Here is a 24,509-nt window from a genome sequence, read left to right on the forward strand (position 1 = left end):
GTAAATTTTATTAAGAATGTATTCACTTTAGGACACTGGCCAGTACAACACAGTGCAATATACATCTTTACTTTCAAATAAAAAAAAAAAAAAAGGACAAAGAAAGACATAAAAAATAAACCCTCAACTTTTATGACAAAGTAAAACGTCATGTACATGGACACCAGGGACAATCTCTCCGAAGACTCAATCAACACATTCACTTGCATTGCATGAGCACTCCAACAATACAGGAGACAGGACAAGGCCGACAAGACGGGGCAGAGGTCAGTGCTGTAGTGCATCGAGTGACAAAGTGCTTTACAGGAGCGCAGAGTGACTGGGTACGTGGCAAACATGAGGAAGATTACAGTCAAGTTATGAAGCGGGTGCAAATGTTTGGGAGCATTACAGAGGGTAGAGTCATTTAAACAATGCAGTGAACAAAGCATCCCTCCGCTGGAGTAGTGTGAGCCAACACCCCGACACTCTGAGCCAGTCAGTTTGAGCAATGCCTGGTTTGACAGTGAAGATTGTACATGCACATTAATGGGGACATAATAGAGGGGAATTGCACATTTGTCGGAAGAAGAAATTGTCAAAACGTGATTGAGGAGTGTGTGTGAGGGTCGCTAGGTGAAAGTATGGCTTATAATGAATGCTTATAGCTACAATCATTTAATCTATTAAGAGGTGGGAAGACAGACGGATTTGTGTTTTCGTAAAAAGGTTGAAGAGCGTATTTGTGCTGATTCGGAGTGTTCATGATTGACAGATGCAAAGTCACTTGGGCAAAAGTCCCCCGTCCCTCTCCCACAAAGACAAAATGACGTCTAAACAAAAAGATAAACAGTATGCATCGACAGTGACACTGCTGTGGTCGCGGAGTGTAAAAGGTAAGTAAAAGGCATCGGAGCCTCTGCTGTAGTGATGCACCTTAATGTTGTCAAAACTAGCTCTCTTGTTAAATCAACGGTAATACAAATATAACATTCTCCTGATTACAGTTATTAACATGATACACACTCTCTCTGACAATCAAGTAAGCAGTGATTTGTTCTCTATGTTCAAGAAGGAAAGTCATTAGTGTCTGAAATGTTACCCTATGGCGAAGCTTGTGTAACTCCCATCAGCACCCTCCACTGTCCCATAACACACACACACACACACACACACGTCCGATGCAGACCACTTGTACATATTAGTCGAGCAAAGAAACTACATACAAACATCTTGCAGATGATTGGCTGGATTGTCCTCCAGCACGTTATGAAGCAAGTCCGAAGTGAAAAGTCTTCGTGGTCCCACAAGTTATCCGTTTCCTGAAATGTGGCCTGACAGGAAATAATCGCCAATAATCGCCTTTTCTCCCTTTTTTGCCCCAACTTCTCCTGGTCCCTATTAAAGTGTTCATGTGAAGTCCCTCCTGGTACAGAAGAGCTCCCACGGTTTCAAGCATGAAATGGATAAAGCAGAGCAGCCTGATGTTTTTTCCTCCTTGCTTGTTTTTCTTCTTATTTCCATTAGATAGGGACTCTCCGTAAAAAAAGGCACCATGCACATTGATCAACCCAGAAGGGAAGAGAAAAAAAAACAAATAGAAAAAAAAAAAAAAATACATCAGCAGCTGTAGATTCACCTTTCCTACCCTCTGGGTCGAACGTTAAGGCTTCTGTTTCATATAAGTTCATCTGTTAAGGCAACCTTGATGGGAATATGACAGGAAAACGGGTGTCAACATGGAAATAATTATTAGCTTGTGTTGTCTTTTTTTGATTGAGAAAACATTCAAAAACTCTCTCACCTCATTATTTACTTAGCTCTCATTTTCATACTGACTCAAGCGCTTCTTGGACTTCAGCTCTTTTAGCCACTGAGGTGAGTCCTCCTCCCTGCACAGATAAGAGACAGACGGCAGTACTCGGTTAATGGAGGAATAAGCAGCTAAACAATGTGCAACTATTTGTTGTCTCCACAGAATATAAGTTCTCCTTAAGTTGTCCACTTACCCATTTTCTTTCCCACCAGCTGAGGGCAGTACACGCGCCGCCCTGGGGAGGAAGGGGGACTTAGGAGAGCGAGAAAGCTGAGATGGAGGGGGAGTGGGTCCATCGACTTGATTGTCAGAGTCGCCCCTCTTTTTCAGCTGGGCCTGACAGCAGGAACGGGACATACTTAGTCACTCTTTTTAATATTCACAATAAAAAGGCATCACTGCATGTTCATGACCAGAGGGGGGCAAAACCATAATAAACAGCATAAACTACACATCCGGTGAAAACATCTGATGAATGGGGTGCGGCTCACCTTTAAAGCTGAAGGGTCCATCCCTGGGAACAGGGCGATCCTCTGTGGCGGTGAGGCGACAGGAGCAGGGCCGGCGTCAGCTCCTCTGGCCTGCTCCTCAGAGTCCGAGTCATCGTCCTTACTGTCAGCCTTTCCCTCTGTCATCGGGAGAAAATGTGTTGTCATATGCCAGCATATAGTATAGTCAGTTGCACTTAGACATTCATTCAACTTGTCGCTGCGTCTTTATCACATCTCCCTGTAGCTGGTCTTGTTTGGTGCTCACCTGTGGTGTCTCGGTAAAGCCAGTCCTCAGTGGTTCCTCCCTCTTCTGCCAGCGCGGCACTCTGACGGCCAGCTCTGGAGGGCCGTGTCCGTGGGGCACGTTTCTTCGCCAGCTGGGCTCTGGAGCGGAGAGCGCTGGTGTCTAAGAGAGCGGTCGGGGCCTGGACATCCAGACGTGAAAAAAATACACGAGCCAACATGTTAACAGCAGCATTTGATGTGAGGGTAAAGGTAAAGGTCCTGTGTGCCGTGAAAAGAGCAGAGCTGCGGTTCACTAGGTTAACTAACACTTACATCAGGGAAAGAGAGCGACTGGCTCTCAGATGAAGACGAGGGAAGGAGGCTGTCCAGAGTGTCGGAGTCAAACTGTGGGGCAGGATCACCTGCCATGTGTGGGGGAGTGGGCTTCCTTGGTGAGGGGCTGAGATTGCTCTCTGAGCTGGGAGTGGCGGGGGTGAGGCTGAAATACGTTAAAAAGAAAAAAAAGAAAAAGAAATTAGGAAACACTTTTTAAAAGACAACTGAATGGTTGCTGTAAACAGTTTAAACTGAAATAGTGTCTGAGTCATATTTGTCCCTTACTTCCTGTCAGGACTGTGGGAAGCTATGATTTAGAGGACACACTCCCTTGTCACCATGACAGGGATAAACAAAATGGATTCATAGAAATGCAACAAACTGTTATATTACTTTTTAATTTTTACGAATGTGAATTGAATTATTATCTACTCTTATCAGTGTTGGTTAATGTTGTGATATTACTTTTTGACCACATGGGGTCAGTGACAGGTTGCTATATAATGTAATGCAATGACAGAGGACAAATCTGTGTTACTGACAGATTCCAACAATTTCCCCCAAAGACACTAAAACCAAAGAAGAAGAATAACAACAGCAGCTTTCTGAGGCATCCCACCATTATCAGGCTGTGGCTGCTCAAGCAAACAATGGCTGTTAGCAGCATTAATGCATTTCTTACATGAAATCTTTTTTATCAATACATTTAAAAAAAAAAAAATGGTATGCAACCTTTTGTGTTATCAGGTCTTAAGTGATTGTAAATAACAAATATTCCATAAAAATGATAAGATCTAATATGAGGGTCGGTGCCACTTAAACATTTTATTGATTTTAAGCTAATAACTTCAGTTGAATATTGAATATTTTTTCTGGAATTCAGTCAATGTCATCCTTAAATCTCAGCTGCAGTTCCTCTAAACCTTCAGATACGGTGCGTAGTGACAATAATCTGTGCTGTGATGGGTACAAAACATCTTACAACACTGGTGCTACTGGTGTATTTCCATAATCATTCGCATGTTTATGTTTTACACCCCAGCATAAGTGTGCAGACACGGGGGACGTGGACGCACCACTAAACACACTGGCACAATCCTATAGCCAGGCCTCATTTAAGCCCACTTTAATCCAGTTATTCTAAACCACTTATTTGGAAGAAGAAATTAAGAGAAAGATTACCTAAATCACTCCTTGTTAGCATGGATTACATTGCATAGATATTTCCCATTTCGTGTCGTGTCTGCATGCCTTTTTGCAGTGCGATGCATGACTGATGGTTTGGGAACGCTGACTTGTCTTGTGTGCATGTAAACACATTGAACACTGGATAGTGGACACCGTGCCGTGGATGTTTACCTGTCATCAGTGCGCAGTCCCGTCTCCCAGGTCCCGTACTGACTGTCCGTGTCATGGACTGGTGTTTCTGAGTCCTTCCCCTCATCTTCACCACTGTTACTTTGCTTCTGTTGCACCTGGAAGTGAGAGAGAGAGAGAAAATAAATAATGGATGAGCAGGAATGAAATTAGATCTAAGTTATGTAACAGCTTGGGAGACACCAACAGCAGTTCCCACTTGACACTTGACATCTGACCCTTAGTTAAGTTTGGTAAGTATTTGTTTGTTATCGCTGAGCCAAGCTAAGGGGTCAAAATTCTGTTTAACTGATTGATATGAATAATAAAATACTGTAGTTGGTTAATCAATGTCATCACTTCTACTAAAGAGCCAATAGTGTTGCCACTGCATCCTGTCGAGCTCAGCCAGTACAGTAAGACACGTAATGAAAGGTGAAGGGATGAGTTAATGGAGACCGGACCACAGCGGGGACAAAGACGGGGATCGGCGGGTGGGTGATTGAGTGTGTGTTTGCTGTGTGCTGAACCGTGCCTCTTTTAATGAGCCTGGTACAGAGGACATACTGTCTTCAAAACCACACAGCGCTCACTGAGGCATGTCTGTGCATGAACTGATAACCCTGGCCTATATAGGAACAAAAAAAACAATAGAAAATCCTTCTGTCCTTGGATGCTGCCTGAGGGGTGGACAGAGAAATGTGATACACCTGGCTCTGTAACTGCACAGGTCTCCAGACTACTAGTGAGAGCAGCTCACTAGTGATGTTTATATGAGCAGTGACAGGAGACTTAGAGATCTCATTCTTCAGAGCTTCATGAATGCTATCCTTGTTTTCTTTGTGTACAGGAGAGCGGAGCTACAAGAGTGCTGCAAAAAAAAAAAAAAAAGAGTTCAAGAGGGACAATGAGATAGAAAGAACATTTGAGCCAGAGGGTGACTGCGATAAATTTGGATCGAGGGAGCATAACATAACTGGAGAGAGGGAGAAAAGAACAGCAGCGCAGGATGTCATTCATCAGCTGAGCCTCTCCTGACAGGAAAGGAGAAAACAGTGAGATTGGCATTCGAGACTGTTCCCTGCATCTGAGAAAGCACTTGTTCTCAAGTTCATCCTCTTCTCAATGACTCGGCGCACTCACACTTTTCACTTTGACATCACAGGGTCACACCACTTACCCTTCAATACAAACACTTCAGAGTTCTGCTTTCACCGACAACAATGTACAAAACCTGCAGTCCAAACCAGACTGTGGGTTGAACACGCAGATACACTTGCCACATAATCCATAATCCTGGAGTCAATTAATCAGGGAAGCTAATTTAGCTAGATGAGTATGTCTTCCTCAAAGAACAGGCAAGAGAGAGAGACCTATGATATCAGCTCTGAACTATAGAAACTTTAGTGAGAAATAAATTCACTATGGTATCAACTGAAGCAACAGATCAATAACACATCTATTACACAACAACCATGAAGATCCTTTTACTAATAATATGAACAATGTCTGATTGATTGTGGCCCAGAAGTTAACCTAAATGTATCCTGCATTAAGGATCATTTACAGCGTTAAAGGCCTCAGTATGCTTCAAATGAAGAGTTCATTAGATCGATTAAGGGTGGGATATTCTTGAAGAAAAAAAAAATTTGGATGAGATGTTAAGAGACCACGTGGGAGAGCAAGAAATGTGTATCGCTGTTCCAAGCAGCCACACTGGATGATGGGGTGAAATGCTGGCTGTCATAGAGATGTGATAATCATTATACATGTGGACACTAGCAGATAGTCTCTCCTGAAAGACATTCAAGTGTCACTCTCGGTTGTGCATGCAAAAAGTGACAGGAACAGCTGGGGGAAGAGGTTCATATCCTGCCAAACTCCTCACCAGCACACACTTGGCCAGTTGCCGATGGTATAACATCATCCTTTCTTCTACCGGTTGCTGCTCGCTGCTATCACTGCTGTCAAACTGCCATAAAAAAAATCTTAAAACCAGGTCTTGTAAAATTCAGGAGATAAAAATTCCTATCCCATGTGTATGTGCGTGTGTTACTCAGCCAAAACACACCGAGAACACAGCCTCACCTGATCATCATAGAGCAGCAACACTGCATTTGCAGGAACATGTTGAAGAGAGGCGCCATTATATAACAGCTAAAAGAAAGGACTTATGGCAGGCCACCTAAAGCACGAGTTGTAAAGCCTTTCAGGGGCTTATTCATCATCTCGTAACATTTATTATTCAGTAGAATGGAAGCTTTTAACGGCCTTGGTGATGAATTTCAATTGGACTCTTTCCGCTTTCTTTTTTGGTGCAGTCTGCATTAATCTACAGACAATGCCAGGTTAGGCAGGTTTATTGGCCAGACAATAAAAAACAAAAAAACCTTTAAGCGCTAAGACTGATGTGCTGAATGGACGCTCACAGGTGTAGACTCTGCTACCAACCACAAGCATGGAGAATAGGGTTGATGAAGGAAACTTACTGATCCAACAGGTCCAGTAGCAATGATTTGTAGCTGTCAGGACGAAGGCCTTTCCTTAATAACATTACAGCCAGCTTCCCCGAGACAGGAAGGGTGTGTCGAGGGGAACAACATAACAAAGAGCGGATGAATGGAAGGATGAAGGAGAGAAAGGGCTGATCACTAAATAGGCACGAGTGATAATCTGAGGAGGAAGGGGCTGGATCGAGGCCTTGGAAACTTCGACTTGATAACACGCTGATCACCGAGCGCCACACATAACCCACATGACACATTCACACAGGGCGGAGAAGTGGCGGCGTATGGATTGCTCCTACCTCAACGGTTAAATGGAAAACAGTAATTGCTTTGTTGTTCCTGAAAAAAGGGAAGGGCTCTGCTGTAAAGTACCAGACAGATGGTCTTACATCAGAGCGGAGAACACACAGTGTGCAGCTACTGTAGGTACAATAAGTGTATTTACATGAACACAGCATCCAAGACGTGGGTCTATAACCCAGTTAACAGCCCTGTGGAAGAGTCAGTGCTTCAGTCAGTGCTGCAGTCTTTACAGTAAAAATGGATGTGTGTGTGTGTGTTATCTTTGAGCCAGACATTTCAATCCATAAACATCTTAGCTGTGGTGTTCACATACCTCATGACTGCAGCTAACATCAACATAAGGTTGCTATGACTGCAACCTCCAGATCGTGGTAGGAGCTTATCCAGCGTATTGTAAATGGGACCTGATGGGACCTCAAACACTGTGAGACGACTACAAACCATAAAAACACATTCAGTCACAAAATCACTCCCACCCATTCTATACTCATCTGCTCTAATCAATCTGGCATGGGTGGAGTGGGAAAAGTATGCTCTGCATGCACAACAGTAATCAATATCAATATCCTGCAGATATTCAAAACAACTGCTCCCGCAAGCGCTGATCTCATGTCAACAAATGGGCATTCTAGCTGCATGTCAGAGGGCTTACGTTAAGACGAACCCTGCGAGGCAAACCCAACAGTACTGTGTTTTTCTTTCATTACATAAGTGGTTCATACAGACAAGGCTCAGTGGGGCACAAAGAACTAGTAAGAACAGAGGGAAAGAATGTAAAAACCTGACTTGGCTTAAGAACTGAACCCAGAGAGCACCGAACCTGACTTAAAGGATTATTCTCATTTCTTTCAGCCTGGTGTTTGTTTTCCTGTTTTTTGCCAATATGACAATTGTTTGAGTTACATTTTTGGCTCCTGTTTTTTTTTGGTTGGATATGCTGTTGTACACACTTACAAGGATAATAGTTGACCCCGATGATGATGATGATGAAGATGATTCGAAGATATAAAACAACAATACACTGCGATTACATGCTAATACGGTACGTAGTTACAGTAATAGTTATAACAGCAATTACAGTTTCTGGATGATAATTATTGACCTATCTGAGTGTGTTTTTGTTGTTGGAGCTATATATATTTCTCCCAGTGGGATAATAAAGTCTCTTAACTTGCTTGTTTCAAATATGACTTATTTTTTGTTTTAATTTATTCGCTTACTGCTAGTAATGTATCATGTATCCACCACTCATGACACCAAGCAGGACCTTTTGGAACCTGTGATGAGTTTATATTTACATCTATAAAACATCTGATGACACAAATGCCATGTAAGAGTACTTACATTTGGAAACTTGACATCTTGCAAAATCACTTGAGATTATGAGTGACTGTTGGCTATCAGATGTCAATATCTATCTTTACATACTTGCATGGCCAAACGGGAAAATATCAGTGTGCTGACTCGAAGAGATTCAATAAAGCAATAAAAATGAAAAATATTAAGAACTGCACATATTAACTGATACTGAACAACTCTATTGAAGTCTATTATATCTAAAATTATGTAGACAAAGCCAGTCATCACTTTAAACTGTCATACAAACCTCAAACATTTCCATTATCTGCTGTAATGACAGCCAAACCTATTCAAAGCAACCAAATGCCAAACACAAGGCTGCGGTAAAACACACGTCAGAGCTGCAGAAGAGATTGTTTGGATAGGATGTGAAACTAAACCAGCATCTGTAAATGTCTCATGCTGCAGCATTCAGTGTCTTCATGTTCAAGTAAATGGCTAGTTGGGATACCAGGAACATTTTTCACCAAGTCTCCATCTGTGCACATACAAACTTGTTGAGTAAAAACTGGGTAGTCCCAGTTTCTACATCTTCTGCCCTCTCTCACCCATTAACTGGCCACCTGGATGCTGTCCATCCCATTCAACCATGACTGGCCTCTTAATGTCGTTCATCCACTTAACAGTGGCCCAGTGGGGAGGCACACAGCTCCCAGGGACCACAATCACAGTTGGTGATGGCTAATATTAAGTGGAACAACACAACAGACAGACACACAGACGTCATGACAACACCTCTTATCTTTAGGAGTTGTGACTCATGAGGTGTTGCAAGGCAGTTCAGCAAACAGGCGTAACCTAAAGATAGGAACAACTTCATGGCAGTGTATCCATATCCCTACATGGATTTCTAAATGTTAACTTTCCATAGAGCGCAGACTCGGTTAGAGGTCGGGGTGATTACAAGTGATACAAGTCACTGTAATTTCTGATAGGAATCCAACTTTTCCTTCATTTGTCCGTCCTTGTGCCTAACTTTAGTACAAAAACACCAATGCTAGGCGACAGAATGACCCGAAGAACCAGAGTAGCAGCAGCTTCGCTAAACAAAGACAGAGGGACAAAGGAGGGTTTACACTGCCAAGGATAATATAAGGTGAAGAACTGATGAAAGCAAAGAAAGAAATGGTTGGGAAGCAGCCGAGGGGCAGATGGACAAGTTCTTGACATGTTTGGCTTGAGACCAAATAGTTGACGAAGGAGCAGCTGTTAACACGGTGACATTATAGAACTGCATGGACATTGCTGCAAAATGACTTGAATTCTGCCTGTGCTTTATTTAACCTCAACAGATGTTAAAGTAACATTGCTGAGCATTCAATATAGTAACCACTGACTCTACTGGTCAGTTAAAGTAATGCATCACATTGTCAATACCTCTGTTTATAGTTTGTGATTGGTATCAGAGCTGAAAGGTGGTACCGGTGTGCGTGTTGTCTTACAGCAGTGGGGGTGTTGGGTGCGGTGCGCCTGCGTAAGGACAGACGTTGCTGGCTGCGCAGTGAGAACCTGCGAATGGACTCCCTGCTGCGGGAGGCCAGAGAGCGAAGGGAGTTGGTTCTCTTGAACTCCCCCGTCCCGTCCTCTCCCCTGCCTCCCCTCTCCACTGTTGTGGATAAGAAGCTGATTGCCCCGTGGAGGGAGCGACGGACATTCCCCACCCATCCTGACATCTGCGAGTGGGCCACCGACAGCTTGTCTCCCAGATACTCCATCACAACGCACTACTGGCAAGGCCTGCTGCGTCACAATAAAGTCTGAACTGAGCTGTGACTCTTACGGTCACAGCAGCAGGGAATCATTAGAGTCAGATTATGCTGGAAAGGTGGCAGTCCAGGGACAGTGTCCTAAGTATTCACTGATGTGATGAAGGTGACATAGAGAACAAATACACAGCTCAGCCAGACCGTGGTGATGTTGTTGGTGTCTGCTGCTTGCAGCACTGCAGCACGGAGAACGCCAGTCAGTCCCTGACCGTTACAGGAAAGACTCTCTTCTCAGTTTCCCTTCTAAATGGCCTTTCTGCAGTGCAGTCCCACTGGAGCTGTCTGGACTCATCGCTCTCAAGGCTCCGGGCTGCCGGCCTGAAGTGAATTGTGAAGATTTCTAATGTCTATTTTGATGCACACAGGATATGCTGGCTATGATATGCTTGGCCCAACAACCAAGTGAGCACGTAAAGGTCATGTAAGGCCAGCAGTCACTATTAGTTAAGAAGGGCACTAGTCTGTGGGACAGCCTGAAAAACTGCTGCGCTATTTACCAACAGGTTTCTCTTTCATGTTTCTCAGGCTTTGGGCACACACAAGTCCAAACTTGACACTATTCAAGCAAAGAAGTGACGTGCATTAATAATAAAATCACATCCTCAGCATACCGGCACGGCATTCAGTGATCTATTTTAATAATATAGATCGACTGTGTTAATGATACACATAATACAGATTGTGGGAATTTTAAACAACGCTCTGTGACACCTCTGCCAGTTCTCCAGGTGTAAGCCTCTCTGTCCTGATCCCAGCCTCAAGCACAGCTGACCTGACAGCTCTCCCAGAGCTGCTGATGATGTGTTTCCTCGAAAACAAGGTCCAGGTTAAAAGTTGCAAAATCCATCCATCCAACAAGGCTACATTCCCACTGTGCCCGATGCTGTGCTACCTTCTGGCAAAAAGCTGTAAGGAGAAATGGTGCAGGACAGCCGGTGGCAAAAGGAAAGCTGCTGTAGTCATTCGTATTCCATAAGGAAAACCAGAGTGCAACCAACGCAGCGCCAAACAGAGGAAACAGAAGAGAGTACTGTTGTGGGGAAGTCAAATCCAGAGGGTAAAAGAGGAACGGAGAGAAAATGTGTCTCTCCTCGCCTTTTTCTGCAGGTACAGGCAGGTAGGGGAAAATGCGTCAGCAGTGCTGCTCTCTGTACTCAGCACTATAGGACTCACTGTCAAGGAGAAACTGGGTGGAGAGAGGGAGTGTGGAACGGAGTCAGAGAGAGAGAGAGAGAATGGGAGGTCCCTGATTCAGAGCGGGAGGGAGAGGGGAGGGTGATATATGTTCTGCGGTGCTCTGTCGCTCCAGCCTAATTCAGTTGCAGGGCAAGACAGGGAAGCGATAGAAGCAAATGCAGAGGGACTGATGACAGACAGAAAGTGCTGCATATGTTGAATATGTTGTTACACAGCATCTATACTCATAAAACAGAAAGAGAAACCCAGAGCCAACATGGGGATGAGAAAGTGCCAGGCAATCAGATAGGAGCGAACACAAGTGCACCATCATGTTAGACAGAAAACTATAAATAGATTGATTAGACGAGCGTGAGAGAGAAGAGTGAAAGACAGCTGTGGCGCCACCAAAGAAGTGAGACTGTACGCTCATCAACCAGTCTGTCAGCGCAAAGCAAGAATCCCGACAGTCAAGTGGACGTTTGTTTAAATCTCACTCAGAGTCAGACTCAAACAAAGAATAGTATCAGTAAACCCTTCTAACATCCTCATACATGCTCCCATCCTGAACTGGTCTCCGTTTATATGGTGGCAGTGAACTGGTCGCCTGTATTAAGCCACAGCAGGCGACACACTTCAGAGAGTTAACCTCAGAGTAAAGTGGGACAGGGGGGCTCATAAAAGCTGAATCGTTGTCCACATATGCCCCCTACAGGTAATCTGATTAGCTTTTTCTTTGAAGTGCTGTGCTAGAAGCAATGCTGCTGTGAGGTTCTCAGTTTCCAACATCACACAAAGTGACCGCCCTCATGTACTCCTTGCCTTAAGATGGCTGCCCCTATCTGGGCAATAAGGACAAGGTAACACAATGAACATCAGCAGTATTAGTTATTATGTTATTCCTGTAGTGGTACCAAAAGTATATTGAAGTTTTACTAATACTCTGACTAAAACTTTAGTCAAATACGCAACTGATCGATCAATGGTGGGAAAAAAATCTATCTTGATAAGTGATAAATTGTTTGGATGATCTACCAAAGTGAAAAATCTACTGGTACACTTTTGGACTTGGACATAGAAAGTCATTATATTAGCTTGTGGGAAATCTAAATTTTAAATCACTTTATTGGCAGCAATTAATTAACTAATCTACAAAATGTAGTTAATAATTAAGTTTTTTTTATGAGATAAGTATCCTGTATACTGATTTTAATAGTCAGTCATTTAGATTAGATTAACAGAAAGGATCAAATACAAAGATAAAGTTATATCGCAAGAGGCATCTCACCACTGCTCCAAATTTCCCTTACATTTCTCCTCCTGATACTAAAACGTCACCTTCTGGGAAGTGACTCATGGCTGCTCCCTCACTTCCTGCTTCATCAATGCTGACATCATCAATCTGAACCCAACCAGCAACCGCACAAAGGAGAAGAGACAGGATGTAGCTTAAGTGCACACCGTATACTGTAAACTGTACACATACATACTGTTAAACTACTGACATTCAGCATGGTGGCGAGGACGTACACATCTTACAGAGAAACATCACTAATAAGAGAATAGTGCTGGGACTTACCCAGAGGCACGGTGGAGTCAGGCAGCATGACCACACGTACAACACAGCTCTCAGCACGGTGCCCATCTCTGCTCTGCCCCACTCACCAGCCTCAGACCCACCAACTTAAACCACTGATGTCACCACACAGCTCTGATCTCATCTGTGCGAGACTGAAGATGCTTCCGCTAGCAAATGCACTGACGGGAAATTAATCATATTGGATTCCAGCAAACACTGATGGCATCAAACATCATTCGTGATTTTGGTACACGCTGAAGCCAAACTCTACTCAACCAAATCTATAAGTTGCATGTTTTCTGAGATTCTGCTCCGAGGTGTTTATTTTCAAAACCACGCAGTACATGTCAACATCTAAAATAGCCATGCTACAAGTATCTAGGTGTTATTATCTGTAGTTCTTCTAGCTGCTAGCATACTGAACTCATTATGTCATATGTATAGATTAAGGATGTTTTTGCCACATTGTACAAATGAAAAAAAAAAAAAACACTTTTAGCATCTGCTCCTATACAGATGAATCACTGCAGCGCAGATACTTCAATTACAATGTACACATTTTTATAGTATGCAGTAAGTGGTTATACAGTGTAATGCAAACCATTCTGCTTGTTTAATCACATCGTATCGTATGTTTAGTAACTTGTTTTCCCACGATGGGACGAGGTCTCTAACCCAGTGAATCGTCCACCATGTACAATGGTTTCTGAGCTGTGACACCACGTTGCACTCCCCAGAACAGTGCATACTCGTGTACATGATTCAACTACTGTGCTACTTTAAAAGGCTGCAGTAGTGAGGTTGATCGCAACAGTTTCACTACCAGCCCTCGGGCCGCTGTAACTCTTTTGGCTACTTTCAAACCAAAAACAACAGCAACGAGGAACCACTCTGACACCGGGAGGGTTGACGCTCACTAACTTAAACACAACCACTAGATGGTGGTGGTGATCTTAAAGTCATGGTGATTTATTCAGAATGTGCAAAGTTAAGACACAATGTACTGTACTTCTGGATTCATAATCTCTTGGCCTCCAACTTGGGTCTATGATCACTAGTCTTAGTGACAAAGGTCCCCCTGAACCCAATCCTGATAAACACTGTACATGTTTGAATGCAGACGATATGTGTGTGTGTATCATTTGTAGAGTTTTTTTCAATATGCAGACAAATTTTAGCCAAACCAGTTCAAAATATAAGAAAAGAATAGATGTGGACTACAGCGTTACAAGAGACACAACAGATATAACCACTCAGCACCAAAGAATACAGTCACACAAATATTACGCATCTGCTTGGCTCCTTGACACATGATCATTACGGGCAGTTTCACTTCACAGCTTTCCCTGAAACATGTTGACAGACTTGTGATAAATGAGCAGTGAGGATGTGTAGTCATTAACCATCTGACACATCCAATGCTGAATTACAGGCCTGAGAGTGTTTGGTTGCCACTTCCCTAGAACATGATGTGGGTTCGGTGGAGGCGAATCTGGGAGGCCGTGCCATCAACACTAGTCACCGACTCTTTACTACTTGAGCACAGCAGCATTGAGCTGTCAACTCTCAGTCAACTAACCGCATGCACACACTCGAGACACATAATATTGCTGACTCTCGCAGCACAAACCCAAGTGCACACTCCGTGTCTCCACAGTGCTGTGTGAGAAACAGTCCAAATGAAAAGAGTGATATATTGTAATAATGGCCTCACAGTCAATCATCAAAGAGAAGCAAAGACACAGGCAGCAGTCTTAGATCTCATTCTGTTACATCTTTCCTGGAGCCCAGTTTTACTGCTGCAGGCTGACTCACCCAGCTGTAGCGGTCCTGCTCTCTGTGGGCGCTGCGACTCCTCATCCTGGAAAGGCTTCCCTCCAAAGCACTGCTTGAAGGGGCTGATCGGCGTGACACACTGCGAGACCGCATCCGGTTCAGCTCCTAAAACCAAATAGGGACCAAAGTGATAACCCTCTTCTGCATCACCTGACACATGTCTTCCCTGAACGCTCCCTGATCATCTTGACTGACCCCATTCAGAACTACATTCAAACTTTCTGACTTTTTTCACGTGCTGATCTGTTGTTTATTGAGTCAGTTGTTTTCCCAACACTCCTGATATGCAGTGTAAATGCAAATTGGACACCAAATTTTTAACTGGTAAAATAGCACATTACACACAACTGTAGCAAAGTAATCATAAAGAAGAACATGGTCACTTTTCCATTTGCTCATACAGTGCAGTCTCCCGAGGAGCAGAAGTATGGCTTAACTAACAAGTCCGTTGAAATATCATGGCTACCTCCAACACATTTGTATAAAAAAGCCTATGGTATATACACAGTGTGCATGTCTAGGTGACAAGATTCTTAAAATGCAAGAATCATGCAAAGCCAGAAGATATTAGTTCATGAACAACCCCCTTGATTCCCACCCGAAATTACTAATCCATGCCTCTGATAGTATTTTCATATACATTACCTGAGATCCCTGTGATCTCCTGTGGCTCCAACCCTCTCCCCTGCTGTCTTGCGGCTGCAGCTCTCTGGGGACCCATATCTGCTCTGCTTTAACACTGATGGAGACTTCTCCAGTTTTGGCCTCTGTCCCCGGAAAAGGGTCCAAGTGGAACGGCTCATCCAGCACAGTAGACCAGTGCCTCTGTGGAGCCGGGTGGCGTTCCTCCTGCCTGACGAGGACTTGCTCTGGGCTGACCTTGTTGGCAGTTTTTCGGGGTTCGGCTACAGGTTTGTCCACAGACATCTCAACAGGCCGCAGCTCCCACGGGTCCTGAGGGGACACTGTCCACACTGGACTTGTGAAACCTACTGAGGTCTGCGGTGGCACCTTCCAGCTGATATCTCTGTCAGGTGTGGGCTGTAATCTAGCTCCAAACCCAGCATCTATGCCCTGAATGCCAGAAACAATAAACAGGTCTTTACTGGGGGAGAGCTGAGCTTGAGATGTGAAAGAGTCTATGTCAAGGATGGCGGGTTTGTAAGACTCCTCTGCTCTCAGAGATGGCTCCTTCCATCGTGTTGCTGGGTCGCTGCGCTGAGCAGCAGCCTTGGAAAAAGGGTCATTTCGGAGCACAGAGTCCAGATCCACCACTTTAGGCCTGAGAGGCGATGACTCCAACCTTGCCCTCTCCTGTTCCTCTTTCTTCTGCCTCTCTTTCAGTCTCTGCCTCTCTGCTTCTTGCTGTTTGACTGTCTGTCTCATTTTTTCTGCCTCCTCCCTTTCCAGCTTCTCCCTCAGTCTGCGTTTCTCGAGCTCCAAAATTTGCTGTCTGTCCCTTTCTGCCTGCTTTTGCTTTTCAAACTCCAAGAACTGTCTTCTCTCCATCTCCTTGAGTCTCTCCAACTCCTCCTTCCTCTGCCTCTCCTTGTCCACTTCTCGTTGTCTCAGCCTCTGGTTTTCTAATTCCTGTCTCTCCAGATCTAGCTGTCTCTGCCTCTCCCTTTCTAAATCTCGCTGTCTCTGTCTCTGCCTCTCCAGCTCTTTCTGCTTTTCCCTCAAAATGTCTTTCTGACGCTCCCTCTCCATATCCCTTTGCCTTTCTTTATCGATCTCTTTCATCCTCAGCATTTCCTGTTCTAACGCCATCTGCTTTATCTTCTCTGCCTCCTCTCTCTCCATCTTCTCTCTGAGTCTCTGCTTCTCCAGCTCCAGGACCTGCTGCCTCTCCTTTTCTCTCTGCTTCTTTTTCTGAAACTCTAAGAGCTGCTGTCTCTCCAGCTCTTTAATCCTCTCCAGCTCTTCCATTTTCTGTTTCTCCTTTTGGATTTCCAGAAGCTGTCTTTCCTTGTCCAGCTCTCTCTGCCTCTCTTCCTCCCTTTGTCTTTGCCTCTCCTGCTCACGCTGTCTCTCCCTTTCCTGCTCGCGCAGTTTCTCTCTTTCAATCTTTTTTTGACGCTCTAATTCTCGACGTTTTTCTTTCTCCAGCTGCCGTTGCCTTTCTCTTTCCAGTCTCTCTCTCTCCAATTCTTGCAGTTTCTGTTTTTCAAGCTCAATCTGTTTCTGCCTTTCCAGTGCGCGTTGTTTCTCCTCAAACTCCTGTTTCTCCTTCTCGAAGGCTTTCTGTCTTTGCCTCTCAAATTCCCTTTGCATCTCCCTCTCCTTCATTCGTTCAAACTCTAAATGTGCTTCTCTCTCCATTTCCAGCTGTTTCTGTTTCTTGTTTATCTCAATCTCTTTTATTTTTGCCATATGCCTTTCTGTCTCTTTTTTAAGTTCTCTTTTCTTTTCAACTTCCATTATTTCTTCTATCGTCTGTCCATCCAACACTGATCTGTCCTCTTCGCGTGAAATGTGGCTCCTCATCATCAACTCCTCAATTTGATCTTGAGATTTACCAAAGGCTTCATTCAATGATGGATTCCTCCTTACTGGGAGCATCTTCCCTTGAGAGCTGCCCAGCGCAGACCTCACAGAGAAATCATCAAAGCCCATGTCCCCTGTGCTTGGTCCTGCATCTGCAGGAGAAACGGGCTCCTGCATTTGACCAGTCAAAGCAAAGTACGTTGCCCTGGGTTTGGTCTGTTCTTCTGCCTGCAGCATTTTGAAACGTTTGGGCGCTGCAACCACTTCCTCCTGTTCCGCCTCTCTCTGCCTGTCTCTGTCTTTATCCAAAACCACTTGCCCTTCCCTTTGCGATTCCTTGACCGTCCCTTTCTCCATATTTGCCTCTTGGCCTGTAGCGGTCCACTTCTGCAGCGCTCCGACTCTCAGATATCGATGCTGCTGTTCTGGCATCTCAGCCAAAGCTGGTTCACCAGTCCTCTCTGCCACCGGCCTGCTCCCTTCTGAGCGCCGAGAGCGCAGCGTCATGGCCTTATCCTCCCGCTGAGCTGACGGGACGTGCTCACTCACTGCCCTGCTCTCTTCCACCGCCTGCACGGTATCAAAGGCATGCAACACCCGCATGGGGCTTGATGGAGATAGTGGCTCTCTGTAGGTGGCGGTGACCAGAGTTTCCCCATCCTCACGGTTTCCTTTATAAAATGATGAGCTGCTGGGCAAATTCTTGGCCTTGTCTGCAGGCTTGCCTTCGTCCATCATCAGTACGTTGTGCCTCTCCACAACATTTTCAAACAAGGAAGCTCTCACTGTCTGTACGTCACCGGTGGGACCGCTTTCCCTGGAAGTGGTGCCAAACGTCTGTCCCGCCTCGGGCCCTTCAGGCGTGGAGGCCTTTTTGAACTGCTCTTGGGAATCTTTTAAATCCGCAAAGGTCCTCTGGTCACTAGGGGTGAAAGCCGACTCTTCAGTCTAAAAAAATTCAGAGATATACAGAAAACTGTTGAGTGATAAGCTTTGATTTGCTTTCAACATTAGAACACTAAGCAACAATAAATATGGATAATGATCCAAAAGAGATAAAAGTTTTAAAAACAGACTCTGAAGTGACACACTTTCTACTACAAAACCAGAGAGCAGAACAAATGTGATTTGGCAACAGAACAAGAGAACAAACATCCAACAAAGTTCTTTAAGTGACTGAGTGAACAACTGTCAACGTAGGAATGGTATCCCCTTGTTCTATGCTGGCCTCATAACAGTGGGTGTGGTGCAGAGCAGGTAATCAAAGCCTCTCTGTGTTGACCTTTTCCCAGTGATCCTCTCTGCCTGTTTCATAACTGGCAGCCACCGGGGATGATTAATGTCCCGGCTATCTTAGGTTTCACAGCTTTGTACATCTATGGCAGTGACAATTCTTTTGCTTTGATGCCCCATTTCCTCTGGGGAAATTTTCTTCTAAACGCAGGCAGACAGAAGTCAACAGCATGTGTGAGCAGTCTTAGTTCTCTTAATATTGTATTTCACCATAATTCACGTATTCATAGTGAGTATATAGGCGAACAGTTTAGCAATCAACTTCTTGTTTTGTCTTTTCTTCTCTTTGCTATGTGCCGTGGCTTTTATTTTGGCAAGGGATGGCAAGAAACACACTAAAGTGAGTCTCTGCTTAGACGACAGCACGTGAAAGCTTTTCTCAGCATTAAGCTGTAACAGCTTTTCATTTGTATTTGCATTTCCCTGTTTCACATAAACTAAGCCCAACAGAAGCCAGTTCATACAAAGCTTAGTCCCTTTCTTACCATCCTCTGAGGATCTTTGCTGATGTCAAGGTGTTCTGCTGCCTCACTGAGGGAAACACTGCTGATGTCTGGCGACCTTTCGGATGAAAACCTGATGAACATACATCACGCGACACAAAAGCAATGTGTGACAATGAAGCTCCTGGGCAATGACATGGGACCAAAGCAAGCAGAGGAGACATGAAGAGCAGCTCTTACCTTTTAGTCAGGTCAAGGGGCAAGGGGCGGGGTCTCAGCGGTGGTTTCGCAACAGGGCTCTGAGTTGGTGTAGTGTCCTCTGTCAGCTGCCTGATGAGCTGTTTAACACCCACTGCTGGTTCGGTTTCAGGGACTGGCTGCACTGGAGAGTGAAGGTCTGACCCCTGGCCTGTGGCACCTGCCCCAGGAAAGGAGGACGAATCGAGGAGGAGGCTGATACGTGACTTGATGCTGGCCGCGCGCTTATCCTCATCAGCCTCTTTAATGGTCATCTCCTCTGTCTTTTGATTGCTTTGGTCTGAGACAGCAGCCTTGGCTCCACCATCAGGACTTTGTGGTGTGATACTTTTAGGGGTTTTCTCCTGCTCTTTCCTCTGTGGCAGTGCCCTCTCCTCCGGAGTGTTCTCCTTCATATTTACCTTGGGAGTTTTACGGTGCAGTGAAAGACCTATAGACTCAAATTTGGACGTGAGATCGGCTGAAAGTGGCCGTCTCCCAGTCCAGCGAGGGGCAGGAACAGGTGTTTCAGTCTTGGCTGGACTGTCAAGGAAAATGGCTGATACAGGTCTGGGCCTGGAGCCTCTGGGCTGGGGTCGCAGTTGTACTGCTGCCTCAGGTTTAGCTTTTTCCTTTTCCTCTTCCTCCTGCCCTACCTGAAGGAGAAAACCCATGGACTTTGCTCTGGTAATGGAGGCCCCACCCTTGCTGGATGTGATCTGGTCGTTATCGTCCTCCTTCTTAGTGGATCCAGACCATTCTGCAGCTGGAAGTTTTTTAAGGCTCCTGGAATAGGCCAAGCTCGACGCACCAGGTTTCTGCCTCTCTGCTTGAACAGGAGGAGTGGGTTTACTGGGGTCTCCGGGGCCGAGAGGAGGGACAGGTTTAAATGGCTGGACTATTGGCTTGGTTGTTTGCCCGGTGTTCAACTTAGATGTTTTAAAGGAGGTGGAGGCAGGTCGGTTGGGGTTGGTTGAAGCCGGCCTGGATTTGCCAGTGGCAACTGGTTGCTGTGGTTTTGGACTGCATGGTAGCTCTGGTTTGTATCCAGCAAGGCGAGTGGACTCTGGTCGGGGCTTGGCTTGGGGCTTAGGGGCAACTATGGGCTTAATAGTGGGGTTTCTCTCCACAGCAAAGGGTTTTGGAGTGAGCCGTGGCTTGGGACCTGGGACAGGCTTGTTAGGTTCTGGAGTGATGATATGGGGTTGGGTGATGGAAGGCATCTCCATGAGGCTCTTATTGCTGGAGTCAGTTAGGGGACTTAGGTGAAGTCGTCCTCCCACCACTGTCCTCCCTACATCCCCGGTCTGAACCTCCACCTGAGCAGCCATCTTCTTCAACAGCACCTTTAATCAAAAAGAAAAAAAGGTTCCCCTCAGAATAACAAAACAAAAACTGATCAATGGCTATTTTTAATCATCAAGGTGGTCACCCACAGCACTACATAATGCAAACTCAAACTCATTACTAGCATCGTACCACCCACGCTACCTAGCCATTACTGTGGACTTGTCTTGGGAGTGCCTGAGTAAGAGAGATAGTTACACAGTGTTATTGATCACTTTAGCAGGCTAAAGCACACATGACAGTTGTAGTAGACAGCTGAATGTGGGATGATATAATTAATCAGTTTATTGTCATTAACATTCACATTAATACGCCTTTTTCATGAAACATTTTGACATATCACAGTAGGAAAAGCACAGGAGTAAATAACAAAATCAATCATGGCTGAATTCCATTTTGCTGCTTTAGTTTGAGGGTCCTTCTCTTGTGTGTGCTGACTCGCTGTCACACTAGTGTGACACCATTGTTAATGTTATTAGTAACACCAGTGCTTTTCTTACTATGACAAGTCAAAAAGTGTGCTGTGAAAAAGGCCTGTTAAAGTTAACAATCCAAACTGTACATTGAAATTATGAAATATCAATTTACACAATTAGCATTCTTATACTAATTAATAAACCAATGAATATTCTATAATTTCCTACAAATAAGAACCTCTTCAACAATGACTGCAGTCAGTGCTGATAGGACCAGATACACTTTGTTTATCCCATTGTAAGCTGTTGATACACACCACAAGGAGCACAGAGCAGGTGAAACTAAATGGGATGCAGTAATAATTTATTACCAACTACACCTGCTTTTTTTTTTCTTTTTTTTGCAATGACATATGAAAAGGATGTGAAAAAGGACAATCGTTTTAGCAGCAGATCCGTGGCGATAAGTTCCAGGTGTTGTTGGTGAGCTCAAGTTGCAATGATTATTTTGATAGCTAATTAACTGTGCTTCCTTATTACTTTAACATACACTACATTTGTTTGGCTCTTTCAGTAGAAGAGGTGTTACAATATGTTAGCCCACCCCACTATGTTGCTTTATATTTACAAAACAATGTTCAGCATTTTTGCAATTTGATATACTGTACGTATATTATAGCTTAATGTATTCTGAATGTCAGAAATCAGTGCACCCTGGGATCAGTTACAATATCAGCTTAACTTGGCAATTTGGGCTTTGTTATAAAATCTACATTAAAGATTACATAACTAATAGTAATCTAATAAATCAATTTATACATTATGTGTATCACTAGGCTGAATTACTGCAGCGGTGATTAGGACTGTGTACCTTTAAGGTGGATCCTGAGACATGGGAAGGGCTGTCCACTGTACAATATGATTGTTTCCTTTTCATGCTGTAACACAGGCCTGTCAGGCTTAGACAGTGAATAGGGGATTCCACTCCAATCTCACGTCAGATTGCCATTTAAGATTCAGCTCTTTGCCTATTGAACTTTCACGTTTATCTTAAACTGACTAAAAGGAAGCTTAAGAACGAAGACGGGATAACGGCAGATCATCTGACTCTGTTCCTTTGACACGCTGTGAAGATAATCTGTTTTATCAGTTGTTTCTATAGTGAGAACAGTGACAGACAACAGCACAACTGAAGCATTTCTGTGTTAGCCCTTTAAGAGGCTCCCTCGTCACATCTGATAATGCTTTCCACATGTTGCTGTGCTGACATACTTCACAATACAGGCAAGCAGAAAGAAATGACACACTGGATCAAACTGCTGCGAATAATCCAGGCATATCTTACCTGACTAGATGTCAACCGCCTGCCGTAGAGCTCTGGCTTTTGTTGGAACCGAGCAGCGATGTCATATCACACGGGAGGAAGGACGTGAAGGAGCCTAAGAGGAACACACTTTGTGTCAACAAAGCACACAAGCTCTTCACCCATCAAGGCTGCTGAGGTCAAGGCTGTGGCAGACAAAATCACAGCCGAGCTACCACGAGGCTGTCCATAAGCTTCTCCACAGTGGTGTTCTCACGCCTCCACATAGGAGCAAATAGACGATAATGTTTACACTGACACAGACTTGAGTCAACACGGTCACACCCATACGCTCGAGCCGATGGCACATGCCCAGACACACACACACACACACACACACACAAAAAAAACAAAATGCATGCGGAAAGTCATTAACTGAATGTTGCTGTATGTTTACCTTTCCCTGTTCTTTCATTTGCATTGTACCATCGATCACTACTCACAAGCCATTACTCACACACTACCTATGACATCTATGTAAATTCAATCTCTGAATGATGGAACTATAAATATTAAAACAGTGATGTGTGCTGACCTTGTCTGTGTGAGCCATGTCTTTCTATCTGATCTTTTTCTGTGGATCTTGTTCTACACACATCAACTGATAACGCACACTGCCAAGTTTCAACTCCTCAAGTGCTGATTTAATCATTTCTGTACATTGGATCCTTGCAATGAAAATAGGAAATGGAAATAGAAAACAGAGTGATACTGAGAAAACACGGCGCACAGCTGAAAAGTTGAAAACTTGAACTTTAGATGTTGACAGGAAACGCCTTCGCTAAGATGGAATGCTAAACATTCACTGTGATGGTGGGTCTAGCAGCACAGCGGGGATTAGGAAAGTGTCTGCCTTTTATAGCTTTAGCCGTAGTAGTGTTCTACAGAAGACTCACTACTGCAAGCCAAAAACAACACAAGTCAAGAAGTCCCAGATTCCAATTACTCCGAGCATGAATACATCTAGTGGGCATGTTTTGGAAGTAGGTGTAAGTCACAGATCGATATCTAGCAGGAAGCACATAGAGAAGCAAAGTCAGGCACCAGCACAGGGGTTGTTGTGTTTTGGAGGTGTGTTTCTAGCGAAGGATATCATGTCAGTGACCTGGCTCAGCCAGTTTCACACAGGAAATTTCCTTCCATAGACAATAGACAAGTCAGCTAATAAAGAAGAAGTATAGTCTCTCTCAGTGAGCAAAGCTTCAAATCATAATCCACAAACGTGAAATGTGATAGTGCAACATCAAAAGCTACAACTTCCACCTGCTGTCATCCAGAGAGTTTAACCTGTCTGTAGTGTTTATCAGCATTATTAATAAGGACATGATCCAGTAAGGCAAAGGGTAAGGTTTTTGGGTTTTCTTACCATTTAAAAGTAACAGGATCAGGTACAATTTAACATGCAGATGGTTAAATTTAACGTGAACCAAATGCCACATAGAACAAAACTGAACATGTACAATACAAGACCAGGAGATGTTAATACGGATCATTTGTGGTTATTAGTCGAAATCTAAATTAGGTTTCAACAGTACCTCACTATCATCAATCAACTGAGCTGCATTGATGTAATGATCACTCATAATAGCCACTTCCATTAAAATGAGTGTGTTCCAGCAGTAAGAATTAGCAACAAGTGTTAGCTCTTCCTCCTGTCCTGCTCACATTAACTTAACCCGGTCCAGTTTGGCGCTGGACTGAACTGGCCTGCTCAAGGCAGCATTTACTGCGCCAAAACTGTGCACAAGTACTGAATGAGCACGAAGCTTTCAAAGCCAAAGTAGAGCTCAAGCAGTCTAACAAATCCGGAGACTTCAAACAAGAGGAAAAGATAAAGGCATCAACAGCTCGCTGGCTAGCAGCGGTAAGCTAACTACTCAAGGAGCTGAGCTCAAAATGGAAACACTGACTGAACCTGTCTTTCGCTGGATGTTTGATCCGAGCTGGAGACAACTTACCAAACGGGAAAGTCAGTTTTGCCTCTTCTCAAGTCGAAACAACTCCAAACACGATATATTTGGCCAACTTCACAGAATAACTACGGGTCGTGACAGTTGGTTTACACAACAGCTAGCAGGGCAGCTAACTTAGCTGGTTTACTTAGCTAGCCAACTGGCTGGCTGGCTATCCCGTCTCAGGTTGCAGTGTTGTTGACAGGCTGGACTAGACAGACACAGCGCCGAACAAGCCGCCT

The 24,509-nt window shown here is 44.3% G+C and overlaps 1 protein-coding gene across 2 annotated transcripts; it reads right to left on the reverse strand.

Annotated features, from left to right (window-relative positions):
- Positions 1-24,466, reverse strand: LOC139203716 (uncharacterized protein KIAA1671). 2 transcript variants are annotated; one of them, XM_070833562.1, is made up of 13 exons: positions 24,274-24,466; positions 22,298-22,391; positions 19,193-20,535; positions 18,995-19,070; positions 15,375-18,164; positions 14,709-14,834; positions 4,207-4,322; positions 2,845-3,010; positions 2,552-2,711; positions 2,287-2,423; positions 1,989-2,131; positions 1,784-1,871; positions 1-1,683 (listed from the first exon to the last, which is right to left on the reverse strand). In XM_070833562.1, exons 3-12 carry the CDS (start codon positions 20,518-20,520, stop codon positions 1,796-1,798), a joined length of 5,118 nt encoding a protein of 1,705 aa, XP_070689663.1. In that variant the 5' UTR covers positions 20,521-20,535; positions 22,298-22,391; positions 24,274-24,466; the 3' UTR covers positions 1-1,683; positions 1,784-1,795. The 2 variants fall into 2 exon arrangements, with proteins under 2 accessions (XP_070689663.1, XP_070689662.1); XM_070833561.1 differs by having other exon boundaries at positions 18,995-19,085.
- Positions 24,467-24,509: the final 43 nt, after the last annotated feature.

This window comes from Pempheris klunzingeri, chromosome 7 (assembly GCF_042242105.1).
Source record: "Pempheris klunzingeri isolate RE-2024b chromosome 7, fPemKlu1.hap1, whole genome shotgun sequence".
NCBI classification, from domain to species: Eukaryota; Metazoa; Chordata; class Actinopteri; order Acropomatiformes; family Pempheridae; genus Pempheris; species Pempheris klunzingeri.

Excerpts from the sequence above, each read along its gene's own strand:
- LOC139203716 (XM_070833561.1), bottom strand. The coding sequence starts at position 20,520 with ATGGCTGCTCAGGTGGAGGTTCAGACCGGGGATGTAGGGAGGACAGTG. Across the intron at positions 14,835-15,374 it reads GGAGATCACAGGGATCTCAG|GAGCTGAACCGGATGCGGTC; the intron begins GTAATGTATATG and ends ATTTGGTTTTAG. Across the intron at positions 4,323-14,708 it reads AGCAGGACCGCTACAGCTGG|GTGCAACAGAAGCAAAGTAA; the intron begins GTGAGTCAGCCT and ends TCTCACTTCCAG.